The sequence below is a fragment of the Rissa tridactyla genome, chromosome 3 (assembly GCF_028500815.1).
Source record: "Rissa tridactyla isolate bRisTri1 chromosome 3, bRisTri1.patW.cur.20221130, whole genome shotgun sequence".
Classification (NCBI taxonomy): domain Eukaryota; kingdom Metazoa; phylum Chordata; class Aves; order Charadriiformes; family Laridae; genus Rissa; species Rissa tridactyla.
Genome location: NC_071468.1, coordinates 111,343,872 through 111,369,542, shown reverse-complemented (window position 1 = coordinate 111,369,542; position 25,671 = coordinate 111,343,872). Strand labels below are relative to the sequence as shown.

Sequence of the window (25,671 nt, the reverse complement as noted above, 5' to 3'; positions counted from 1 at the left end):
TTTAGAATTTATCAGAGGTCAGAATTTCACTAGTTTTCCTTACAGATTCCCACAACTGCCAACAAGGAAAATACTGAAAGAGCTTCTCTGCAGAATATTGCACCAGAGGATACTTGAACAGAGCATCGTAGACCTAATTTTAAACAGTGTAGAACTACACATGCAGTGAACACTAAAAAGCACTTTGGGATGGTCAGCAGTTACATAAACTTCCATAAATTTGAATTAATATTTCCTGTGGAATGAATGAGTGGATCTGAAGCCATATCCCTGCTGCTGAGCCCTCCAGGTGTGTAGGAGCAGGTTGCACCTGCGGTGCTTTTGTGCGCACAGGATATTTCACACTCCTGCGTTATCAGTGGAGTCTCAGTGGATCCTGGCAGCGCGGCGTCTGGCAGTGAATAATTGTCTGAAAATTCAGGATAGGCGTCTCTGGTTCTTTTCATTACCAGAGTCTTCCTGTAAGCTTGTGAATGATTATTAGAGGCGTGAAATGAGAGTCAGCAAAATCCCAAAGACAGTTCAGCTAAAGGTAGATGGTTAATGGTTTCCAAACAATGAAAGGGGATGTTAATCGTGACTGCCGATTTCAAGAATTACAAAGAAGGCTCTAAACAATTAAATAAAAATAGCTTGTTTTGACTCTGAATGAAAAATGTTAAAGAAAATTCTTGTATTCTGCTAATATATGCATTATCACAACTTCGATTTGATTTGTTCTAGATGAGAAGATTGTGGAAAAAATACGAGCTTTACAAATGAAAGCTGAAGACTATGATGTTGTCAAGGTGATTGGAAGAGGGGCTTTTGGAGAAGTGCAGCTGGTAAGAATGTAATGATGTAGTGATTAGACAGATTTACAGCTCTAGCCCAAACCTTCCCCATTCTTGCGCACTTCATATCTAAAAATGCATTCTTATAAAGAGTAAGTGTTATTTTCATTGTATCGTAAGGTCATTTCTGTACATCTGAGTTTAAAACATGAGGGATTGGAGGGGAAGGACTTGGGAAACAGTTTGCTATCTTTTGATTAAAATGCAGTAAGGCAGTTCATGGTAATTCTATATTTTTTTTGGCCACAAGCATCACTGTATAATATCTGAAACCTTCCTATGAAAGAGCAAGCTAATAGTGCAACAAAAAAAAATTGTTTTGCTCTTATAATTGTGCTGCTTGTATGTATTTAACTGATACGACTTGTGTAAGTTTGTCCACTCAACATTGTACCCTATAAAATATGTAATGTAAGAATGGGATTACTTTTTAAATATATATTGCAGAGAAATTCTATTTAAAAAAAAAAAAAGGCAATCAAAATACATAAAGTAATTTAGTATATCACGCATAGTCTGCTTCTCATTTAATTTTGATTTTTCCCTGGACTTCCAAGTCACACTGTGTAATAAATAGCACAAAAATGTGAGTATGTGTATGCGATGGATTGATTGAGATGTCAATTTTGAAATAAGCTGTGGCTGTAAGCACCAAATAGAATGTGAGCGTACAAACGCCAGGGACAAGTTATCATGAGCTAACAGGGAGCTGTGCACCGGCTGATCCGTGATAATTTTCTGTGTAAGTATTTGTAGAGGAAGAGAGATGTGAAGCAAGTCAATGGAAAGGGGAACAACTAATTTGCAGCAATTGAAGCTTGTTGTCTTGTTACCACAAGGTAACCAGAACTACCCTTTTGTTTGAGCCCTTTGACATGGAGCTGGCATTTTATAGTTTTGTGCTAATTTTGCACTAGGAAACTGGGAAAATCCTATTGTCTTGTAATGTAAAGCAATTCTGGAAAATACAATGATGTTTTGGAGTTTTGTTGATGAATGTGGCAATATCTTAGCTCTGAAATGCTTACAGGAGGTACCCAATGTATAACGGCAATAAATTTATTATCCACTTATAAAATTATTTGTATTTTCCATATTAGTATTGGTGAAATTGTTTGGAACTGGAGAAAAAAAAAACCCTGTGACTGGCCTAATGCTATTTGTGTGGCTCATGGGTAATTTGCAAATTTAGATGTAATTTATGTGGCAGTTACCAACATTTAATCAGCATTTTTTATTCATTTATAACATTTTTTTTTAAGGCGACTTCATCCAAGTATGACAACATGAGAATGTAGCTCCCTCTTCCTTGTTTATTTCTGGGTCATTTGCACTTGTCAGAGTCATTTGCACTTGCCAGAAGAATTTATGAATTACGGAGAGGAGTATTTCCAAAGGTCTTCATTTTCGAACAGAACTTTAAAGAAATAATATGTGTCTTTATACGCTTTTATATCCTTGCTGGCAAGAGATTATGACCAAACCCAAAACCTTCAGCAGAACCTTACTTATTTGAGAAGGGGCTGCTGCAGGGAGCTTTGGAAGAAAGCAGTCTACTCTGTGTTTTCACTGACAGTCACGTCAAATGGTTTGTTTTAAAGTCTTCTGTTGGACATTTTTATCATTATATATATCCACTTATAGTAGCTAATAGAGATGCTCCTTTTTCATGCACTTGGACGGGAAGTCAGTGAAGAATAAAGTTCTAAGGAGCAGAATTCCTCATCCGTTTGTTGTGGGGGGAAGATGAGAAAGAGGAGATCCCAGTAACGGAAGTGATGCGTTTTTTGGATGTCGCACGGATACATTTGCTGGAAGCATCCAAGAGAATTGTATTTTTAATGTCCTTCAAAAATCAAAATACATTGTTTTCATATGTATATTTCGGAGAATTTAAGGGGTTTTCTAAATAATTTTCATTTTCTTTTTAACATTTCACTTCAAATATAAGTTTTTAATTTTTTCTGGCTTAGAACGGAAACTTTTTCTTAATTCACTGTGTCATGCACAATTGAAGTTCTAAAGTAGAGAAGATTCTTCACAGTGTACGTACTGCAGTTAGGTAGTTTGAGGGGTCTGAAGACAAACTTTACTTCTTATTTGCCTTATAATGTGATGGCAAAATGCGTAGTAACTTGGTTGTGCAATGACAGGGTTTGATTTTATTTTTTTTTTGTTCTTTAAATTCTTTTTATTCTGTATGGTTTTTTTAGTTCTTTAAATAAGCCCTTCAAGCCCCAAAATAAAAAGAGCTCTGAATGCTTGGTACTAGAAGGGAAATCCCATGTGTTCATATAGAGCTCTTCTGTACTTCATACTGATTTTAAAGAACACTCTGTTTCTGGAATATAAAAGTATAAGCAGAAATCACAGTGTTATACAGCCTTACAGCTAAAAAGCAGCGGGTAAATAAATACAGCTGTAGATCTGAACTAATATTAGCTGATGATGAGGGCATACATACCTAAATTTTTTGCCTCACAAGGTATGATACAAGTTTAAACTATTGAGCCAAGCTATATCTATTTCTACTCCATTCAAAATGTTAACACCGCAGTTGCAGATGATGGATTTGCAGTAATCAAAATATTTTGCAACACATTCTGTGATCAAAATAGAAATTTGCTTCAGTGGGGGTTAAATGCAGAAAGAACCATAAATAAAACATGATTAAATACATGGGTTAAATTAATGAGTGTCATGTTATCAGTGTGTGCTGTTGTGCGTAAATATTTGTAGCACAAATATTTGTTAAATATTTGTAATAGTTAAATATAACAAGCCAAAAAATGTGGTAATCTACAGCATAAAGTAGTCAGCTATGACGTCCTTCATTTAATTTTGTTTCCCTCAAGCTTTCTACTCCAGTATAGCATTTTCTTGTGAAAGAAGTGGTGTGGAGAGATCAGCTTTCCAGGTTCTAGCAAGAAAGGAAAACACATTCTCTATTGCTGTATCCTACAGCTAGATTTTTTTTAAAATAACCTTGCTTCCCGTCCCTCCCCTCTTCCTCCCGAAAATTGAAAAATTCAGTCCAATAAAGAGAGATCAGATGACTCTGGTCTGAGCATCTGACTTTGGTGGAAAAACAATTATTTCCTATAACTCCAGAAGTTTTAAACTCTACTCTTGAGCTCTGGCCTCTGGTTTTGCTGGGTCTGTAGTGGTGGGGAAAGCTAAGAAAATAATTGCCAGCTGCCAGATCGCTGCTTCTCTTATGCAGTGCCATGAATTAAAAGTGACTGGTGTCTAGGGCAGACAGAAAAATTGAATTATGGGACTTAATATGTTACTTGTGGTTTATGCAGAACCAGTAATTCATGAAAGCACATCCTGAGCACCTCTTGTTTGTTTTCACTTGAGGAAAAATCCTCTTGATTTTAAATCGAAACGTATCCTCAGTCCCTTCTCCCGGGTCTAATCACAAAGCATGGAACGTTGCAGTGACTCGGCAGAGTGACTGCACCATGTACTGGAATAGAACGCTGAAGCAAGGCTAACTCTTTCTTGTGTTTGCTAGGAAAGGATGGTCTGGGTGACGGTGATTTCTTAGTGTTGCACACCAGCGGTTGTCATGGCATATGTAAACAGATGCTGGTGTAGGTTTTTTCCATTAGGTGCTTTGTTTATTAGGTTTAGTTCTCCAGCCACTGCTGATGTACCCGTCTGTAGTAAAGCAAATGAAGCGGTCGTGGTCTATTACCTGAAAATCTGTCAGGACATGACCTTTGGTACCCTATCTGTAGTAATTTCTTATGGCTTTATTAAGTATTTTAGGATATTTGTGATTATTTCAAACGTCATTTCACAACTCCACTTTAGGATCTTCATTTTCTTTTACCATAAAAGAGATGGTACCATTATCAATACTATGTACTCAATCTGATAACTTCAAATGGGTATGTTATTTTCTTTGCGTACAGATTGTCTTCTGACATGATTGCTATAGAAATTATGGATGCATTTTGTGCGCACTCGTTTCTTGATAGACTTAGATTGATGAAGCGGAGTAGAGGAAAATTCTTATTTCTTAATACATTTTCATAAGTTAAATGAGGCCACGTTACTCAGTGCTGATGGCACGAAGGGATTTTCCTACCTATTTTGAGAGTTACTCTGGTGAGCAGCAGTTTAAATTTGGCAGTTCATTTAAACAGTTGGAAGAAATTGAAACATCATGACAGTTTAATACATGAATAATCTGGTATATGAGCCAGTGTATGTATGTACAAATATAGCTCTGGGTAAAGAGCGCAGTGGCTAGCAGCTAAGCAGGCTGTCTCCAGGGAACCATGGTGGTGATTTAAGGAGTAATATCACTGGTAGGTCTGTTCACCTGTAAGGCACACCCAGAACATTCAGCCTTTGGGTGTGCCAGTATGATAGTTGTTGCTTTAGTTCCTTGATTTTTGTACAGAGAATGAACCTATCTTGAAATTTTCCTAAAGAAATAATTTAGCCAAATAACCTATTGGCAGTACCTTAAAGAGGGGCACAGACTGCTTTCTCTGGTCCCCCTACCCCTTTTTGCTTTGCTTCTCCTATGCATGAGCTTGCTTCAGGCTGTGCTGATTCCTCAAGACTTTTTTTTCCCAAGTAGTGGAGGACAATGGTGAATGGAGGTAAATCCAGTTGGTGGCAGTGAGTGGTGTTCCCCAGGGCTTGGTACTGGGGCCAGTTCTCTTTAATGTCTTTATCAATGATCTGGACGAGGGGATTGAGTGCACCCTCAGTAAGTTTACAGACAACACCGAGTTGGGTGGGAGTGTTGACCTGCTTGAGTGTAGAAAGGCTTTGCAGAGGGATCTGGACAGGCTGGATCGATGGGCCAAGGCCAATGGTATGAGGTTCAACAAGGCCAAGTGCCGAGTCCGGCACTTGGGTCACAACAACCCCATGCAGCGCTACAGGCTTGGGGAAGAGTGGCTGGAAAGCTGCCTGGTGGAAAAGGACTTGGCGGTGTTGGTCGGCTGCAGCTGAATATGAGCCAGCAGTGTGCCCAGGTGGCAAAGAAGGCCAACAGCATCCTGGCTTGTATGAGGAACAGTGTGGCCAGCAGGAGTAGGGAGGTGATTGTTCCCCTGTACTGGGCACTGGTGAGGCCTCACCTCAAGTGCTGTGTTCAGTTTTGGGCCCCTCACCATAAAAAAAGACGTTGAGGTGCTGGAGCATGTCCAGAGAAGGGCAACAAAGCTGGTGAGGGGTCTGGAGAACAAGTCTTATGAGGAGCGGCTGAGGGAGCTGGGGTTGTTCAGCCTGGAGAAAAGGAGGCTGAGGGGAGACCTCACTCTCTACAACTACCTGAAAGGAGGCTGGAGAGAGGTGGGGGTCGGTCTCTTCTCCCAAGTAACAGGCGATAGGACAAGAGGAAACAGCGTCAAGTTGTGCCAGGGGACGTTTAGACTGGATATTAGGAAAAATGTTTACACTCAAAGGGTTATTAAACATTGGAACAGACTGCCCAGGGCAGTGGTTGAGACACCATCCCTGGAGGTATTTAAAAGACGGGTAGACGTAGTGCTTAGAGATATGGTTTAGTGATGGTTTTTATGAGAGTTAGGTTGATGGTTGGACTCAATGATCTGAAAGGTCCCTTCCAACCCAGGCGATTCTATAACAATTATTCTCGTAAATGAAGGCAGCTATACTCAGTACAGCCAGGCAAGAGCACCACGATGATGTTAGGAATTATAAATTACTAAATACATTGCAGAGCTTTACGTGAACTTTCACAGAAAATGCATCTTCAATTAAACAATATCTTTCTGAGGTTGCTGGTCTTTGTGTTTCTTCTGGTTTTGAGCAGGATTAGAAAAGCTCTGCTTCATGGTATATAGTTTGTGGTGCACCACCAAGTCGTCGTAAATAATCCCATGTGGGGTTAGTAAATGGGAAGGAGATACTTTTCAAAATCCTTTTTTAGGGCACTTTCACTAGCTGCTTCATTGTTAATGTCTTAAAATATACATGCTTACAGAATTGTTAATGCGTGTAGATAATGTCTTTCTGTTTTGGTGTTTGGTTGGAGGTTTTTTGATGTAGCTATTCACTAGGTTGTTGGTTAGTGTTAAACTGTGCAAGATGCTAATCCTAAACCTTTTGTGCCTATATCTTGAGAGCAAAAAGTTCCAATTTCAAGAACAGTAAGATTGTAAATAACCCTGTTTCTGTTCACATTCTCACTCTTTCCGTGGCTTCCCGCCCCCCCCCTCCCCCCAATGCCGCTTCTGTTTGTACAGCTTAATCCAGTTGGCTTCAGCAGCATTGGTGTTTACAGCTTCTCAGGAGCAGGAGACTGATGCTCCCAGATTTGTAGACCAAATAGGTGCCTCTCAGAAGCTTTGCCCTGCAGACAGAATGGTCTTAAAACACTTACAGCTGTTCAGAAAAAGAGCTTATTAGACATTCTTTCTAGTAACGTAATTAAACTTAGACATTATGTAAAACTAAAAGGTTGGGGGATATGGTTTATTTTACTAAGTGTGAGGGTTTTAAATGTATCAGAAAGTCATAAGCATTTGGTTCTGATTTCACAAATCAGTCCACTTAATTTTTTATTTTCATGCAAAGAAAATATGCAGGAATTTAAGATGAAGTTAATTTTTTTTTCTGCTGACTCAGACATCTTACAGCTGAATAGTTCTCACCTTGATTTCTGCAAGGAACAGTCAAGAATATTAAAAAAAATGGTCCTTTAGTAACTGGTCATTTAATAAAGTGCATAAATCTAGCATTGTTTCATTAGCAGGATAATGACTTTACAGTCTGTGCTTTAAGGATTTTGTTTCATGTCCATATTCAGATGAAATTTTCCAAAATATTTTCAGATTTTGTCATAGAAGTTTTAATTTCAGTTTTCCAACAAGATTTATGTTATTAATTTTACACCATTTAGAGTGAATTTATTAACTACTTAGAAAATTGTGTATATGAAGACCTGGAGGCATCGCATCCCAGAAAGCAGTTTGCATTTAACAGAAATATACTGTTCTGGTATTCAGTTTTTTTATAAGGCATTCTTAAAAAAGTTGTTTCTCTCCTTTCTGAACCAACAGGTTCGCCATAAAATGACACAGAAGGTTTATGCAATGAAGCTACTTAGTAAATTTGAAATGATCAAGAGATCAGATTCAGCCTTTTTCTGGGAAGAAAGAGATATCATGGCCTTCGCCAACAGTCCGTGGGTCGTTCAGGTAAGGAAGATATGTAAGACTAAAAGAATAATAATAAAGCCATAAATCTTTCCCTGTTTTGATCTGGTTTTGTGTTTATATCTAAACTGAAATAACGGTTTAGGTTTGGGTTTTGCTTTTTAAAGATACATATTTATGGCAGTTTCACTGAGTTTTGTGTATTTGGCTGTCTTAAAAAGTAGATTAATTTACATTTTAGCCACATCAAATGCATCATAAAATGGAATTAAACAGATTTTTGAAATATCCACATAATTACTAGGAATAATAAGGAGGTTACCTTTCCAACTAAGAAAACTTTTGTATGGAAATGTAGAAACAAATGTCAGATTATTTCCAGTCTTTCCTCACGATAGTCAGTTGATCATAGGCAATTAGTATGAAGAGTGCTTTGATTAGTTACTGTCTTTTCAGCTGCGATTTGATAGTTGGATGAGTGCACGCTCCTGGTCTGCAGGACAGGAGGTTGTAGCAGTGGTTGGCTTGAAACCATCTTCTGCCTGGTGGTCAGTTACTGCATCTCCACTCAGGAGTAGTATCCAAGCAATGGAGAGTTGACTTCTTCAGCTGGTCTTGAACACCGTTGCTTGTGGCTGTCTCATGACAAGTATCATCCTCATGTTCGTAATATGAGTTATGCCTTTGGGAAGAATTAGCACTGAATATTGCGATTTGTCCTAACTGGTAAATTACACCAATTAATACAATGAGTAGTGAAAGCATGTGCTTGGAGAAACTGTTAGTACTTCGTTTTGTTAAATAATTAATACATTTAAATGCTTTCAAGTATATTGCCATGCTTCTGTATATTTAATAAGTAAAGACTGGCCTTAAGCTTTCCATATATATTTTTCATAACACTTCACCTCATGTAGGCAAGAAGTATTTTACAAGGTTTTTTTATTTAGATATTTTGCTCTTCTGAGTGCATTCTGTGTTCTTGCATATATTCAGCAGAAATACTTAACCAAATCGATGAATTTTTACTTAGTTCTTTGGGTTTTTTTCTAATGACAGTAGTTGTCTGGAATTATTTTTATTTTTTACATACAGTTGGAAGTAACGAGAAACGTATGACTCAGTTTTCAAAGGCAAGTGTAGCAAGGGTGATATAAATGTGTTGTGTGTGTACTTGTAAATAGCGAATTAATTGAAGTGTAGTTGCAATTGTGCCTTCTATGATGAAGTGTATTAGTGTGATATATTTAGGTAATGTGGTCCAGTGGGATAGGGCATCGAGCTGGTTTTGAGAAAATGCAGGCCCTGTTCTGAGCTAGAAATTGGGACAGATCACACTGCTGCTCTGTGTCTTGTTTTTTACGTGAAAAACAAGTGAAAACAGAGCTGTAGATAATTTTGGTGGTTTTGTTGGTGTGGGGTTTTTCTGCGTATGTGTGTGGCGGGAGGTTTTTTTTTCTCTTTAGTTATTACCCTTAAGAGATTTCATAAAGTGCTGTATAAAGGCATAGTGTTGCTATTTATTATTGTGTTATATTAATATCTTTATATGTGAGAATACAGAGACTATTTTGGATTTTAATTTAGATTTTAATGACCAAATGCATTATCATATTAGATATTGTATCCATTTGTGAAAACAAATACAGTGCAATATATATGCGTTAATATAGGTCTTCTGTCACTAATATACAACAAATTTTAATCTAAAGCTCGAATTTCCTCAATAGCATTCCTGCCTTTCATAGTTCCTCATTCTCCACAAACTCCCTGTTTTTTTTTATTTTCTCCTTTCCACACAATCCTTTCAATTGCCTTTGAATTTTGTGTGCATAACTTAGAAGATATGAATGATCTCAGTTTTTAATGTAAAGGAGAAATATTCCCTCAGAAATAAGGTGAGAGACTTTCAGAGGCTTTTTCACATCAGTCGTTGAACATTTGATAGTAATGCTTTTTGCTGGTTTGAGCCGTTTTTAGACTTTGTTATTGCTGGATGAAATCTCTAAAACTTCAGCACGACCTGAAGGAATTTCAGGTCGGAAATACATTTTGAAGAGACTAAAGTTACTTTCACTATAATGCCAGTAGGAATTTTATAGTTAAGGATAATTTCTTTGTATTGTGTTATAGCTGTCTTCAGGAATGGGTTGGTTTGTTTGGTTTTTTCTTTCTTATTTCAATTTATGTGTTCATTTAGGACAAAATCACTAGTGACAAGTGTTTTTGTAAATATGTACAGAGATAAGGAGATTTATAATAGATGAAATTTAGAAACAGTCTAAGATGCTATTCACCATTGAGCTACTTTCAAATCAATACATGATGCATCCTTTCTCAGATTTGATATTTTGCATTTTGACTCAGTGGTACTTTTTAATGCCAAGAAACGTGGATATATAGAAGCTCATAATATTAGGATAATCGTGAAATCTTTTTTGCTTTCTTAAGAATGAAAATTGGGGGGGTTTGAAGTTCAGTAAATTTCAAGGTAGCTATAACTAACAGAAAATGTAGTTTATCTGAATATAAAAAATAAAGTTAATTTACATCAATCTGGAAAACATATGCTCGGGTTTAATGAAACTTCAAGATAAAGACCTTTATTCTTTTTCCTATCTGTCTAAAAAATAATAGCACTTTTTTCTTTTCCTTTTTTTTTAATGTTGCAGCTATTTTGTGCCTTTCAAGATGACAAATACTTGTACATGGTGATGGAATACATGCCAGGAGGAGATCTTGTAAACCTTATGAGCAATTATGATGTGCCTGAGAAATGGGCCAAGTTCTATACAGCCGAAGTTGTTCTTGCTCTTGATGCGATTCACTCCATGGGCTTGATACACAGAGATGTGAAGCCTGACAATATGCTTTTAGATAAATATGGGCATCTGAAGCTGGCAGATTTTGGCACGTGCATGAAAATGGATGAAGTAAGTACGCCACTGAATAATTTATCATCTATAAAACTGTAATTCTAAAGTTATTTTCATATGAATTATAACACTCAAAGGAATATTCATCAAATGGTGGGTCCACTTGGTTGGAAAGCTGTTTCTTGTCTCCTAGTTTTAAATACAAGGGTACTTTAAATAGTGTAACCATGTCTATAATAAACTCTTCTGGCACACGGAAGAAGGATGTAAACTTACTTCTTGTTATTTTTGAAAGTATGTGTGTTTATGAATTTCCGAGGTTCATTTTTTTTTTGCCAAATGTCTGAACAGCTTATGAGAGAACTCCTAGTTTCAACATTAGTAACCTCAGAACAATTCATAAGCTGACATTTTTCTGTAAATTAAATTATTTTATAGGCAAGATACAGTCCCTATTTATTTTTTTTTTACCGTGTCTAATTGTTCTCATAGCATCCTCTAGTGGTCATTAAAATGAGGTCACAGTAAGGCAGCAGTGGTATGTGATACATTCATTAAAATTTATGTTAGCTATTTGTCATGGTGTCATACATTTTAATTGTCCAGGTTTTACCATGTGCAGTCAAATACACAGTTTTCTAATGGGATCATATAAGAATATTTTATTTTTAATAAGACGTAATACTTTATATTATTAAAGGAGACTTAAAAATAAAGCTACCTTTTGTAGTTTGCAGTTTTAAAATCTTCCCTGACAAACAATGTTATGCTGTAATTTACACAACATATTCTTCCTGTGGAAAAAATTACAGGAGATTCTAAAAAAACTGCATGAATGCGTGTTATGATTTGTCTGGCCTATGAAAGGTTTCTGTATCAGTGTTGGCAAGGATGATCCTTTTAAGCTTATTTGCTTTAATGTGTTAGGGTTTTTTTTTCTGTATTGTTCAGGCAGTGCTTGGTATAATCTCTGCAATCTACTTAATTTTCATTTGCATCGTTAAGTTAATGTCTCTTCAGCTGTATCTAGAAGTACTGTCTCTGGTTAGGTTTTTTGTTTTTTTTTTTTTTTTTTTCCTTTCCTGTGGCAATGTGTTAACTTCATTGAACAACTACGGCTGTTTATTGAGGTTCAGTAGCCTGTTTAGTTTTGCGGATATTTTAGTTGTTATTCTAAAGGCAGATAGGTTGTTTACCTCCACTCTGATGATTTACTTGCCACTATTTTAGGGGACAGCATTTGCTTTATAGAAAAAAAATCAAATGTAGTACTTGATCGCTTAATTTAGTCCTTAAGAAAATTACCCTTGGTTCTGAGACAAGACTGTAGGTCTTAAGGGAATCTGGCGTTCATCAGAAGAGAAAATAAAAAGACATCAAAAAGTTCATAACATAAATCTACAAAAAAAGGGTGATCCCTTGTGCTACTTTAGGGATACCAGAAATGGTAAACCTAAGCCTTTTTTTCCCCTTATTTCTTTTTCATTGTTGTTTTTAAAAGAATGGAATACTAAGATGTGGTTGATCATATTATAAAAGTGGGAAGTGCATGCATGTTTCTTGTAAAGAGTTGTAGTGAGCTCCAGTTTGGACTGGGCATCATCAGTGAACCAGTGATCTCCTAATGAAGTTAATTTTTTAACAGATTACATTTTAAGTTCTTCATGTTTCTCAGACTCAGTGGAATGGCAAAAATTTTTTATACAGGAAGCCTTAGAAGTTGAGAGGTTCTGGATTGTCTCCAAATCTTATGCTACTTCTTACAAAACATGAACACATCCCAGCTGTGTAAATATAATATTGATGTTGGCAGGATGATTTCTAGAAAATATATGCTTACCCAATACTTATTTATTTTTTCTGATTTGGAGTTCCTTTAGCAGTTGTGCACATTAGCATCTTCCTTATGCTCTTGAGAGCCCAGGAAAATTCTGTTGCAATTTGGTGAGAGACTTTTTTGACCTTTGCTGTGGAATTTAATTCAGTGTCCTCTTAAGTCTTCCAGGCCAGTCCAGACACTTGCAGCAGAATTCCTCCTTACCAGTATGTGAGAAGAATTGCTAAGTGTCCTAGTGATCTTTTCCACAGTAAAAGGAACTGGCCTGGTTATGTAACTCCATTGTGACAGGTTTGGGCTTTGTGGGTTTTTTTTGTATTTTTTGCAACAAAGTATTTCTAAAATTGAAAAAAGAGTAGAGTTGGCCTCAAAGGTTTGGTAGGAATTGTAGTTCCCTTTTGGTATTTAGGTGTGATAACGTAGCCCAGGGCAGGTTTCACCAGACTCTTAATCTTCAGGTTTTCTGTAAGAAACTAGACAGTAGCATGGTTGCCTTCAGTAGAGTCAGGAACTGGTAGTGCTGCCAGGCTCAGTACGTAATGCTGCCTTGTGCCAGCTGAGCTTTTAGAAGAGCACAGGTTTAAAGGATGTCGGTTGAAAAGAGATGTGACCGAAAGAAGGGATGTTTACCATTTGGGATTATCGCCTCAGCTCAGGCAGTTTAGCTGAAAGAAGGAACGTGTTCCTCTTTTTAGAACTCTAGTTATTTCTCACTGAAGCTCATCCAAGACTGCTGGATACTTCTTGCTGCAGTTGATTGTCTGCAGCTCGCTGCGCAAGCCCAGCTGCAGTGTTAACACCTGATCTGAGCACACAAGCAATCTCCAGCTCTTGTTTATGGAAAAGAATTCCATGAGGGAGTGAAAGGCTGATTCGGTGGATGAGGAATTGGTTGGATGGTCACATCCAGAGGGTAGTGGTCAACGGCTCAATGTCTGGATGGAGATCACTGACAAGTGGTGTCCCTCAAAGGTCCACCTTAGGACCAGTACTATTCAGTATCTTCATCGATGACATAGGCAGTGGGATTGAGTGCACACTCAGCAGATTTCCGGATGATACCAAGTTGAGTGGTGCAGTTGACATGACTTGAGGGATGGGATGCCATCCAGAGGGACCTGGACAGGCTCAAGAAGTGGGCCCATGTGGACCTCATGAGGATCAACAAGGCCAAGTGCAGGGTCCTGCATCTGGGTTGGGACAACCACTGGGATGAAGGGATTGAGAGCAGCCCTGCCAAGAAGGACTTGGGGGTACTGGTGGATGAAAAGCTGGACATGAGCCAACAGTGTGCACTGGCAGCCCAGAAAGCCAACTGTGTCCTGGGCGGCATCAAAAAGAGCATGACCAGTGGGTCGAGGGAGATGATTCTGCCCCTTAGCTCTGCTCTGGTGAGACCCTACCTGGAGTACTGCGTCCAGCTCTGGAGCCCTCAGCACAAGAAGGACATAGACCTGTTGGAATGAGTCCAGAAGAGGGCCTCGAAGATGACCAGGGGGTTGGAGAACCTGTCTTATGAGGACAGGCTGGGAGAGTTGGGGTTGTTCAGCCTGGAGAAGGCTCTGGGGAGACCTTACTGCAGCCTTTCAATACCTAAAGGGCCTTATAAGAAAGATGGGGACAAAAAAATTCTGAATGATGCTAGGAAGCACCACAGCCTCACCGCCAAGTTGTCATAAGCTGTGAGAACATGCTGTGTCTCATGGACAGCCTTTTTTATTTCTGCACTGCACATCTCTCACATAGCTGCAGGAGCCTCCCTCGAGGTGGAGTTCCAAGATCCACCTTGATCTTTTGAGGTGATAAGAAAAGCCTCAGGTAAAACACTGGCCTGAGACTCCCCAAAAGCAGCTTTGTGTGAGAACTGCTACAGTAAGTGTGCTATTTGGGCATAAAACAGAGGCTTAGTAATTGAAACACAGGAGTAACGCTTTGTCCAGATAAAACAGCACCCTTTAGATCTCTTCAAATGCTGAAGTACAGAAGGCAGAAGTCATTGTGCAGAATGTAGGGACTGTCAAGATGTTACGCGCTGCACAGAGAGGACTTACTTCCCTGTTTACTTGGCTTTGATGCCAGAGATCATAGAACCTAGCCTGACTCAGGTATTAAGAGTATCCAGTACTTAAAAATACATACAGAGCAACACCCAAGTTCTTTGAAAGGATTGGTGTGTAAATGAGAGGAACAGAAATCTGGAAATATTATATTCAGGTGATAATGGAACGGCCTCCCCAGGGAGGTGGAAGTGTAATCCCCATCGCTGCAGGTTTTCAAGATGCGATTGGACACGGTGATAGATAATCTCATCCAGGCTCCCTTTCCCATGACAGGTTGGGTCAGATGATCTTTCAAGGTCCTTTCCAACGTGAGCTGTTCTGTGATGCTGTGAATGCATTTACAGATTTGTTCCTGAGACAGAAGGTAGAGAGTTTTATGGGGAGTAAGTACGACTAAATCCACATGCTTCAGAGATACAGTCCATTGAAAACTGATGTTAACACACAGTGCCCTTTTAACTGTAGAAATATTTTTTTTGTTTTACTGTTCAATTCTTTGACATCTTGTCTGAAAAGTTAAGGCATTGTTACCTGGAGTTCATTAGGATCTGTAATGTCATTGGAAAGAAGCTTTCTGGTTGCTACATACCAGCCATCAGATTTCAGGCAGGGCTGTCACAGCCTTTGCTTTGTTTGCATAACATTTCATAAAATATCAACACATATAACATTAAACTTGTTCTTGTTTTGCTGCATTAATTATAGAGGAACAGGAAATGGGGTGTTATTAAGTGCTTTGGTGTCGAGGTGATGAAGCTGTGACTGAAGCTGCGATCTTCAGAGAAATCTTTCAGAACCGTTTCGGTGACTTTGTTTTTAAAGAAGCTTCTTACCCAGAGAGGAATTCAGGTGGCTTCAGCCAGTCTTCACTGAGTGGGGACTCAGATTTTCCCTTGTTGTAATTGTGCATTTGGATAAGGAAGAGATAGACACGCACCAGTGTTGGAGGCCTCATTAAGATGCCACAGCCCTACTGGCTCAGCAGAATCACAGGAGCCTGGAGCCGTTCCTCCAGTGCTCAAGGCAGAGGGAGGCTTAAGCTGCAGAGAAGACCTGTAGGGTTGAGCACAGAGTGCTGTTACAAGCAGGATTTTCAAATAGTGGTTCCTGCCGCGTGCGAGATCCGTTTTTGAACGTTCTCAGCTTTAGATTTCTGGAGCCTTTGGGCTTTAGCTTATTTCTGAGTGTTAAAATGTGTTCATCTGTATTCTTCTTTGTTCAAGGAATGCGTTAGGTTTTCTGAAAAGAGTTACCTTCATTTTCTTATTCCAGGATGATCCAACTATGTGCTACCTGGTTCATAATATAGCAATCAGAAGTTAACCTGCTCTTCGTTCTGGAACCGAGAAGTTAAAACTTCTTTTAGACTTTAGTTTCAGCATAGAGTTGTAGAAGATGGTTAGGTGTTTGACAGGAGGACATCTGAAATAGTCCTTAGATCTCTGCAGTATTTAGTCATCACTTCGGTTTTTGTCTGCCAGTTCATGACTTTCCAGGATTCCGGTTTAGTAGTAAATAAAAGCTTTTGGCAGTTCATATTTTGTGTGAAAAGAAATATTGTAATTTGGTGTCTAATTTTTCCATGTCAATACAATTCCCAAAGCAAAATGTTTCTCTTCCTTTTTTTTAAATAAGTATTTTGACTTTAGTCATTGCTATTAATATTCTGTATTAAAATTCAGAGTTAATATGTATTGCCATTCGTGCTAATGGCGAAATGCACGGAAAACTTTGTAAGATGAGTTAGAAAAGATTTCAGGTCGAGAGACAGAATAAAAGGTGAGTGTATTTTTGGTACTTCTCTAACTTCATCCAGGATTTCATTTTATTTGTCCATCTGGTCTCTCTTGGATGAATGCAGTGAATTTGATTAAAGAAAACAAGGCTTACAAGTCTGAGGCAGCATGCTGGCAGATCTGACGATGCTTCTGCGTCATTTAGCCCCTGCGTTTTTTAGTCTCTCGGTGTGAAGCAAAGAGGATGAAGAATCATTCCGTTAATACAGCTGTGTTAATATGTTAATAAAAATCACTTTTTTAAAAAAGAAAAGCTTTAGTATTCTTTAAAAATAGCTTTTCCTTTTGTTTTTTTTTCCTATCTTTAAATAAAAAACAAGGTGTGACTACAAAAATTTACCTATAACTTGATTTATTGTCTGAATTAGACAAAATTGTTATGTATCTGCTATGTAGGGCCTAGAACTTATAGCTTGTCAAAATTATTCTGAACTTTGTCCCTGAATTCAGTGAGATAAGGAGCGGTCCGATATGGTGTGTAGCTTCATATTGAAACCAATGGTAAAAATAATAAAATTGGACAATTTTTGAAAGATGTGATCAAGAAAAACCACTATGGAGCAGGCAGGGGAGAGCACCTTACTAGAATTGTCATTTCAGTCCATATTGCTTCTGGAGTAAAAAACAGTGTCTTTCAAACGTGTTCCTCAAACCAAATATTTTGGTCTGTACTTTTTATGGGTTTTTTTGGTCTACTAATAGACAAATTGTTTAAAGACTAAACTTTTAACTGAGCTGTTGGAATTCTCACTGTTGCACAGACAGGCATGGTGCGCTGCGATACAGCCGTGGGAACCCCTGACTACATATCGCCCGAGGTTTTGAAATCGCAAGGGGGTGATGGTTATTATGGACGGGAATGTGACTGGTGGTCTGTAGGAGTTTTCCTTTTTGAGATGCTGGTTGGTAAGTAGTGATTTCTTCTGCTAATGAGATTATCGTTCAGCCTTTACTGTGCCTTTAGCTGCAAGGGGGCTGGTTGTACCTCACTGTCTCGCAGCTTCTGACTTTTGGCTGATGCTGTTGCTTCATTCCTGTTCTCTTTGCTCTCTCTGGCTGTTACGCTGCGGCAGCTGTTTGCGTGCTTCCTCAGTGATTAGTTCCCTGACTCGCCTCAGCTTAAAACTAATTCTTAGAATAGTTTTAACTGGGGTCAGCTACCTCACCATCTCGTGAACATTTGTGACACCTCAGGGGCAGTACTGAGTTTTCAGGGATGCAGAGATGGGGAAGGAGTGGGAAGGGCAGGACTGCCCCCCATTATTTTTCTCTCTTCTTCTTCATGTTTTTTCTTTCTTCATTTTTTCCTTTTCTTTCCACCCCACAACCCCCTCCCACTTTTCCCCCCCCAGCATTAGCAAAGGCTTCTGTTAGGTCAAATGACTGTGGAAGCATGGCTTGATTCTCGCTTTTATGCTTGAGTCAGGATTTTCCAGTAAAATACACTGGACTGCTATGGCAACGAACATAGAATATAGTCTGTTAAGGAGATGAGTCATCTGCATCTTAAAATACAGTAAGGATCAGTATTATAGTCTGGTAGCAAAATACTGATTATAGAAGGATGGAATTGAGCATATAATTATTAACAATCCAAATCAGCATGTTCTGGGAATATTGCAGATTCGATATTTCTGGTGTCCTGAGCCAGGAAAGACATTTGGATATATGATGCTATGACAATCTCTGTGTCTTTCAAGATTAAAGCATTTCTGACTTACAAAAACTGTGTTTCATAATAAATAGTCTCTCAGAAACAATTTTAGCAATAAATAAAATTCTTCAGTTACTAAAATACTGGACATAGCTGTCCAGAATGTTTTCTCAGAGCCTCTATATTTTTTTCCCCTCTTCTGTCTGAGAGGGAAGATTTTCCTTTTTTTTATCCTTCTAATGAAAACATTTTTTTTAAAGTGAAGTCTTACTTAATTCCCCCATATGCCACACATTGGTAGAAAGTATCTATTTTTGTTTGTATTTACATATCAGATTCTGCCTATGGTCTTCTAAAACTTTACATTTTAAAGAAAGCGCAGAAAGCGTTCTGTTGTTCTGGTTTTTACTGTTCTGGTACTACTTTTTATTGTGTGCTTAACTAAAAGCTGAAATATTGGTCACAAGATGAAGCCTAACGTTAGTTCAGTGACTTAGGGCAGTTTTGAGGTGTGGTCTAAATCAAAGCTGTTTCTGAGACTGAAAGCAATTGGGAAGGGGAAGATTTGGAAAGAGGGAGGCAGGAGCGTTTTCATTGTCCCGATTTTACCTTTCTTAGGGATATTTGCAAAGAATCGACTCAACTAAAGCTTGTGCTGCAAACTTTTAGGTGAGAAAGGTCTACGATTTTAAAAGCCACCTGCCCATGTTAATATGGGCACCCAAGCTAATATAATTTATCAGTCAACGAGAGTTATTAATATGGGTTTAAGAGTGCAGTAACAGCCTGTGAAGGCTCCTGCTCAGAGCTGACTTGCCTTAGGCAGCTGCAGGGGCAGGCAGGGTAGACCTGTGTGCCTCTGGAACGGTCTTTGGAGAGCTTTGGTGGATTCTTTCCAACAAATGTGCATTAGCAAATCTTTGAGGAGTTTCAGTCTGTCATACTCATGGAAGCGCTTAAAGATGGGGATTTATGTGGGTGTCAGCCACCATGTAAATTAGAAAACACCGTCATAGTCTTCAGGTAGAACAAAAGATGTAATTCACAGGGCAAAATTTTGGTAGTCGTATGCAGGATGGAAAAGGGTTTAGGCATTCCGGGGAAAGAATATTTTTAGTACTATTCATTATTTTGTACCCTGCATTCCAATTTTAGTGTTTTTTTTCTAAATAAAAGACTATTTTAGGTATAACTGTTTGTAGACTTTTCTTTATATCTTTTGACTTTTTCAACTTACATGACTTGAACATGATTCAAAATCACAGTCAATTTACTATTTTATTTTCAGGCGATACTCCTTTTTATGCAGACTCGCTAGTAGGAACATACAGTAAAATTATGGATCATAAGAACTCGTTACATTTCCCAGATGATGTGGAAATCTCTAAGCATGCAAAGAACCTTATCTGTGCCTTTTTAACTGATAGGTAAGTGCATGTATTATTCTGATTATTTTGGATGGTATTAGTACACGTACATTGTAAAAATTAATTCCTTCCATTACTTCACCTGATTTCTGTTCAAATCTCTTCAGCACAATCTCCTGCTGTCTAGTTTTTCTTTTGGGGTGTTTTTTCCAGGTATTGTATATTATTTCTATGAGGAGTTCTGACAGCTCTTGTTAACTACACAATTTGTGCCAGACAGATTCTTCCAGTTGTGGTGTATAATACGGTAACAAACCTGTAAGGTTGAAAGTAATTTGTAAGCTCCAAGGCAGGGACCAAATTGTTGTGCTCAGTGTCTAAGCGGCTGTTACTTAAAAAAATGAAAGCAAATACTTTTATGAAAATAAGCATGTATTGACTGAGTTTGTTTAAGCTTTCTTAGAATGTTTGAACTTTTTTTCATTCACTTTGTTATATTAATTGACAAGTACAGCTAACAAACCAGCAAGAATATTGTTTTGGCTATAAATAGATCCTAGAGGTCTCCCTTTGTGGAACTGAGCCGTTTATTGACATTAATATTAAGCTGTGTAAACTTGTTCTTGACCTGAACACTTACAGTTTCTTTAGTTCCAGAAAGAAGAGATCATCTTCAGTTTTTCTGATTTAAAAAAAGAACGCTGTAGGTCCATAGTTAACTCTGGATTGATGATGCCTTCTTAGGCTTTCCTGTGGTCTCCTGAACTTGGCTACAATCTAGCCTTTATAGAATGAGAGATTAGGGAAAAAAAATTGCCTCCTAATGGTTTTTGCATTCAAAGAGAGATTGTTTGCTCTGTTGAGCAAGGTCGCTGTTACTCAGGAAGGATGTGCTTTGACAGAGTTTTTCACCCTTAGTAGCTGACGGGTAGAGAGAAAATATGAACAGAATTTATTAATGTAAATGCAGCAAGGTGTACTTCCACTACGTGTGTCCGCTTTCCTGTTTATATTTCATACAGTGCTCGAGAGATTTATTTGAAACAGATGCCTTCTTTCCGTATGCGTGGTCGCTGCTGAAGCACTTAAAGAAGGAATAAGCACTGACCCTATGATGTATTAGTTCTTTTTCATGCATTGTTTTTATGTCCTATTCTTGTTAGAAGATTTTAAGAGAGACTCTTCTGGCCAAACTAAAAGTTTCTTGTTGCACTAAGGCTTATTTCACTGCAAATGTCTGCAAAAGATGTGTCAGGGTTAGTTATGGGGCAGAGGGTGGAATTCTTAAAATACTTATTTCAGTCCAGCTTTGAATAACTGTTCTGTGCAGTAAGTTAGACCTTCCTTCACTTGCGTCTTAAGGTTTGTCATGTGGTTTGGCAGACACGGAACTTCTGCAGTTTTTTTTCCCCCAAGGGTGTTGGGGGTTTGTTTGTGTTTTTAGTTTTTTCTGAGTTTTTGCCTCAGTGCTCTCTTTCTTGCTTTACTCCCCACGTGGCAGACTCCAAATTCTGGACATTTTAGCAGTCACAGGGAGAGTGCATGCGAAGAAGCAGAGTACATTTTGTATAAGAAGCTACAGATCAGTGGTTGGTGGTTTTAATTATTTTTTTTTATTTGACCATTAATGCGGTTAACACAGGCAGTCTTCACTGAAAGTTTCTTTGCTGCTTATGAGCAACTCAGAATTTAAATAACAAAAAACAAGTGCTATTTTTCCTGATCTGAATTTGATTGAATTGCTGTGTTTAGGGATGTGCGACTTGGGAGAAATGGGGTAGAAGAAATAAAGCATCACCCTTTCTTCAAGAGTGATCAGTGGAACTGGGACAACATTCGAGAGAGTAAGTAAATTAGCTTGAGAGTTCTGTTTTGTATTCAGTATTTGCAATACTAGAAATGAAAAAACTTCAGGCTGTGTAAATTAAGTATTTTTTATTTGTCAAGAATCTTGCTTAAACCTATATGTATCATTTGTCAGTAAGTGTTAGTAAATAAACATTTTTCCTACTGGAATTATCATCACCTTTATTGTGCTTTTAATGTATAGATTTCCATTTTGAACAACGGAACTGGATGTTTCAGACTTAACTAAAAAGCATGCATGTTAGGTTCTGCTGCTTTGTGATTTTTGTTATTTTGGTTTGGGTTTCGTTGTTGTTTTAATCTTCTGTGGTTAAGACAGTATCAGTTTTACTGCTTATCATTTAAGGCATTGTGGACTTCATAGCTTCAGGCAAAAAACCAAAGTATGTCAGTTCAGATCATGAGCTCGATCGTAACTTCTAAAGTCATATATTTACTAAAGTTTCTTAAACTGATGATTGTATTTAGAGTTCTGTTCTCAAATGTGATTACCTTAGCAAATACATTTTGCGCATTAGATATTCTATGCATTAGGCCACTAATATAAAAAGAGATTTCTCTAGGAAAAAAAAAGTTCACAGTAATACTTACAGATCTGCTGCATGGTTAATACATATTTAAGTAGCAGGACAACTTACAGTCTTTTTAACATTATAGAGATACCAATATGTAGCAAGTGGCTGAATCTTGGAGTGAAGATGATCTTTTTTCCCCTTTTTATAGCTGCTGCTCCTGTTGTTCCTGAGCTTAGCAGTGATATAGATAGCAGTAATTTTGATGACATTGAGGACGACAAGGGAGACGTGGAAACCTTTCCAATCCCCAAAGCCTTCGTGGGAAACCAGCTGCCTTTTATAGGATTTACATACTATAGAGACAATTTGTATGTGATACTTTAATATACATTTTTAGAAATACATCTGCAGATTTCTCTTATATCCTGTCCTTTTTTTCCTCTCTAGATACATAATTTATTAATTGCATTATATTAATTTGTCCGCTTGTGAAGATGCAAAATGCAGAGTTTAGGCAGAATATATCATTTGCTACTAGTTTGGTTATTTTGATAAATCTGATTAAACACAGTATTTTTATATGCACAAAATTACACAGTTTCTTAAAAAAATCTTTTAGGGTTAAAATACTGATAGATTTGTAATTTAGCCCTAAAATGGCTTCTTGTTAGTAGCTTTAGAAAAAAGTTTACGCAAGATAATAGCTTGCTAGGACTCGAATGGTTAAGAAATAATTTTATTAATCAAAAAATTACAAACTGCTATGGATTTGAAAACATACGTTACACATAAGAAAAGATTCAAATCAGAAAGATGCACTCACATGGAAGTAAAACAAGCTTCATTCCAAAAACAGCGTAGGGCAAATTAAGACTTGAGAGAATGGATTAACATGAGTTGATTGGCAAGGTTGCCGGAGTTGTTGAAAACTTGAATAAGAGCCGGAGGGATTTGTTTTTGTTTTTGACAGGTTGCTAAGTGACTTCTCTCAGTCTTGCAGAGAAAATGAATCTGTGCAATCTAGTAAAAATGAGGTTAGTGCCTTTTTTCATAAGTATTATTGGTATGATTAACGAATTTTGTTAAGTCTGTTAAGAAAAGACAAAGTGTAAAATAAGTTTTCAAGAAATTTTGTGGGGGGCCTCTTGTTTTTTAATGATCCTCAATAAAAATGATATTTTCTATTTACAGGACAGCAGCGAGGTAAGAATATTATTTGAATTACAAAGGAATCAAAAAATTCCTACATGATTTATGTGAATGTGAAATATCTTAAATGTTTATCCACCAAATTGATAACAGTAAACCAGTTGTATTTTGAAACTATTGTATAAGGATGAATGAATACAGATTTTTTTCTTGAATTCTTTTGGCATCTAGAATTGTTTGGAAAACAAATGTGTAAGGCTCCTTTTGCCACAAACAGCGTCACTCTTGGGAAGATTGTGAATTTTGGCTCCACACTTGCCTGAGTGATTCATGACTGATTTATTCAGAGTTTAGAAAAGTGAATTGGCACCCGCAGTGATAAAGGAATGTTTAAATCGTGCTCTCAGTTGGAGTGAGTGTATGGAGCGTGTTTATCCAGCTTTTGAAGATTGACAATAGAATTCAAATTTGCAGATGACAGGAGAATGCTATGGAACTTTCATGTACTTACTTCATTATGTTACTCAGACTTTGTATTATTCAAGCGTAGATAGTGTAATTGTTAACACTTCTTAAAACTTACAACTCCTTTTCAAAGTTTAAAAAATAAGTAAAGGAAATGCATTACGTACTGACCAGCATGAATTTAAGTGCAAATGTTTATTAGACTCCACTTCATTCCTTCCTGTTGTTACTGAATAGATGAATAGTAGTTTTAGAGCTTCCCTTTTAAAAAGAAATGATACTGTTGTTTAAAATACATAGCTTCACATTTGTGGTATTTAGTTTATGTTGTGATAGTAGATGTAGTTGGTAAAATTTTGCATTTCGCTTCGGACAACTTTTTTTATTTGTATTTTCTCAAGCAATGAATCTCCAGTTTTGATGTCCTTTTCGGTGTCCCTGTTCTGGGATTCTTCTAATTGTAGCAATTATAAAGTGTTTTAGAAAACCACATTTTTACATTTCATGTTTGGGGAGGTAGAGGAGGAGGGGGAAGGGTGGAAAATGCATTTGAAAGCCTGAAGACATAAGGGAAATCCAGAATTTATTATTTATCATTTATTTCATTAATTTTTGGGTACTTGACTCGCAATTACTTTTTAATATTTTAGTAAGCAAAACAAAGCATTCCTTAACCTGAAAAGTGTTCGTTAGCTTCTATACGTGTTAGACCAAGAAATTCTTCTTTATGTGAGGTCATTGAGCATGCTTAGTAATAGTCTCTGAATATTGTCCAATTTGGTCGTGTGCCTCCCTTTTTATTTTTTAATGTTATTTAGAAAAGACTATCACAAAAATTCTGCTGCAGTGGAAAGTCTCTGTCTACGGAGAAAGCGTACAGCAAAGGGCCAGTAACAATATTTTATAGAAATTTTCTGACTCACAGTCAATGGCACGTGATTCTGCAATGGTTAGATTTAACGTAGCGTGCAGCAAATTTCGTTGCTATGGATCTGTGTCTTTAAAATTATCAGGATGAATACTTTGTAAAGATGTCACCTTCTTGTGATGGTTTTAAAATAATACAGTGGAAGGTTGAATTTGTTTTCCTCGCTTTCCCTTTTTTTGTCATTTAATTGAATTACCCTTGGTTTATGTGATAGCATTTTTATATGTGGGCCATGCTTTTTTGACATTTTACAGTTTCAGAAAAAACTAAGCAAGCTAGAAGAACAGCTCAGTAACGAATTACAAGCCAAAGATGAACTAGAACAGAAGTACAGGTGAGACTGTTTTGATGTGTTTGGTATGTTTATAAAGTTTTATTATATCTTTTGGTTTTGAATGCGTAAAAGCATTTTAATCCACTTCAGGGATTCCCAACTCTGCAAGCAGACCTCGCTGTAAATTGCTGGCTTAATTCTTGCTGTTCTTGTGACTGCTGTTTTATTTGGGCTTTGCGTTGCTGTTTTTTTCCTTAACTCTCCATAAGAATCTCTCTGTTGTTTGAGTGATTTCCCCAGTCCTTGAAGTTTCATGTGATTGCTGAAAATGGAGTATCTTACGTAACATTAATGAAACAATTCCAAACATTCTAATTTCTGTATAATCAGCTGGGTTTAAAAATATTTTTCAAATTTCTTCAGGTCTACTAATACTCGTTTAGAGAAGATAGTGAAAGAGCTAGATGAAGAGGTACGTCCGTAATTATTTCTTATTGGAATTAGTAACATTTGTGTGCGGCTTTTTTCCTTAGAATAACAGCAAATTACTTTTGAGTAGCTGTGTATTTATAGCAAGAAATACCGGTTGATTTCTTGATATTCACAAGCACAAAATTGTTGTCACTGCTAAAATATTTTCATCGTGATTTCCTTTCCTACAACTATGCGTTTGTTTCCAGAACTCGTTTTTTACTGTGTTTTTAATTTGGAGGACAGCATGGTATAAATATCCCATATACGACTTTAAATGGAAGACGTGAGAGTAATGTTAGAAGAGGAAGGTCATTCTTTGCATTGTGCAAACAGTGTCAGTTAAAAGGACCCTATTTCTTGCCCCACTGTGCGCCTTAGTGCTACTACAAATTTGTCATCTCTTTAGTGGATGTGTACGACTTAATT

At 37.4% G+C, this 25,671-nt stretch overlaps 1 protein-coding gene across 3 annotated transcripts in view; it reads left to right on the top strand.

Moving 5' to 3' along the window:
* Positions 1–25,671, top strand: part of ROCK2 (Rho associated coiled-coil containing protein kinase 2) — a 100,464-nt gene that overhangs the window by 54,532 nt on the left and 20,261 nt on the right. For all 3 annotated transcript variants that reach the window (XM_054194205.1, XM_054194204.1, XM_054194203.1), the window contains exons 3-12: positions 724–824; positions 7,889–8,026; positions 10,657–10,917; positions 17,315–17,459; positions 19,496–19,634; positions 21,327–21,418; positions 22,164–22,323; positions 22,926–22,989; positions 24,752–24,831; positions 25,195–25,243. In XM_054194205.1, coding sequence (XP_054050180.1) covers positions 724–824; positions 7,889–8,026; positions 10,657–10,917; positions 17,315–17,459; positions 19,496–19,634; positions 21,327–21,418; positions 22,164–22,323; positions 22,926–22,989; positions 24,752–24,831; positions 25,195–25,243 — 1,229 coding nt within the window. The remainder of the gene's footprint in view (positions 1–723; positions 825–7,888; positions 8,027–10,656; positions 10,918–17,314; positions 17,460–19,495; positions 19,635–21,326; positions 21,419–22,163; positions 22,324–22,925; positions 22,990–24,751; positions 24,832–25,194; positions 25,244–25,671) is intronic.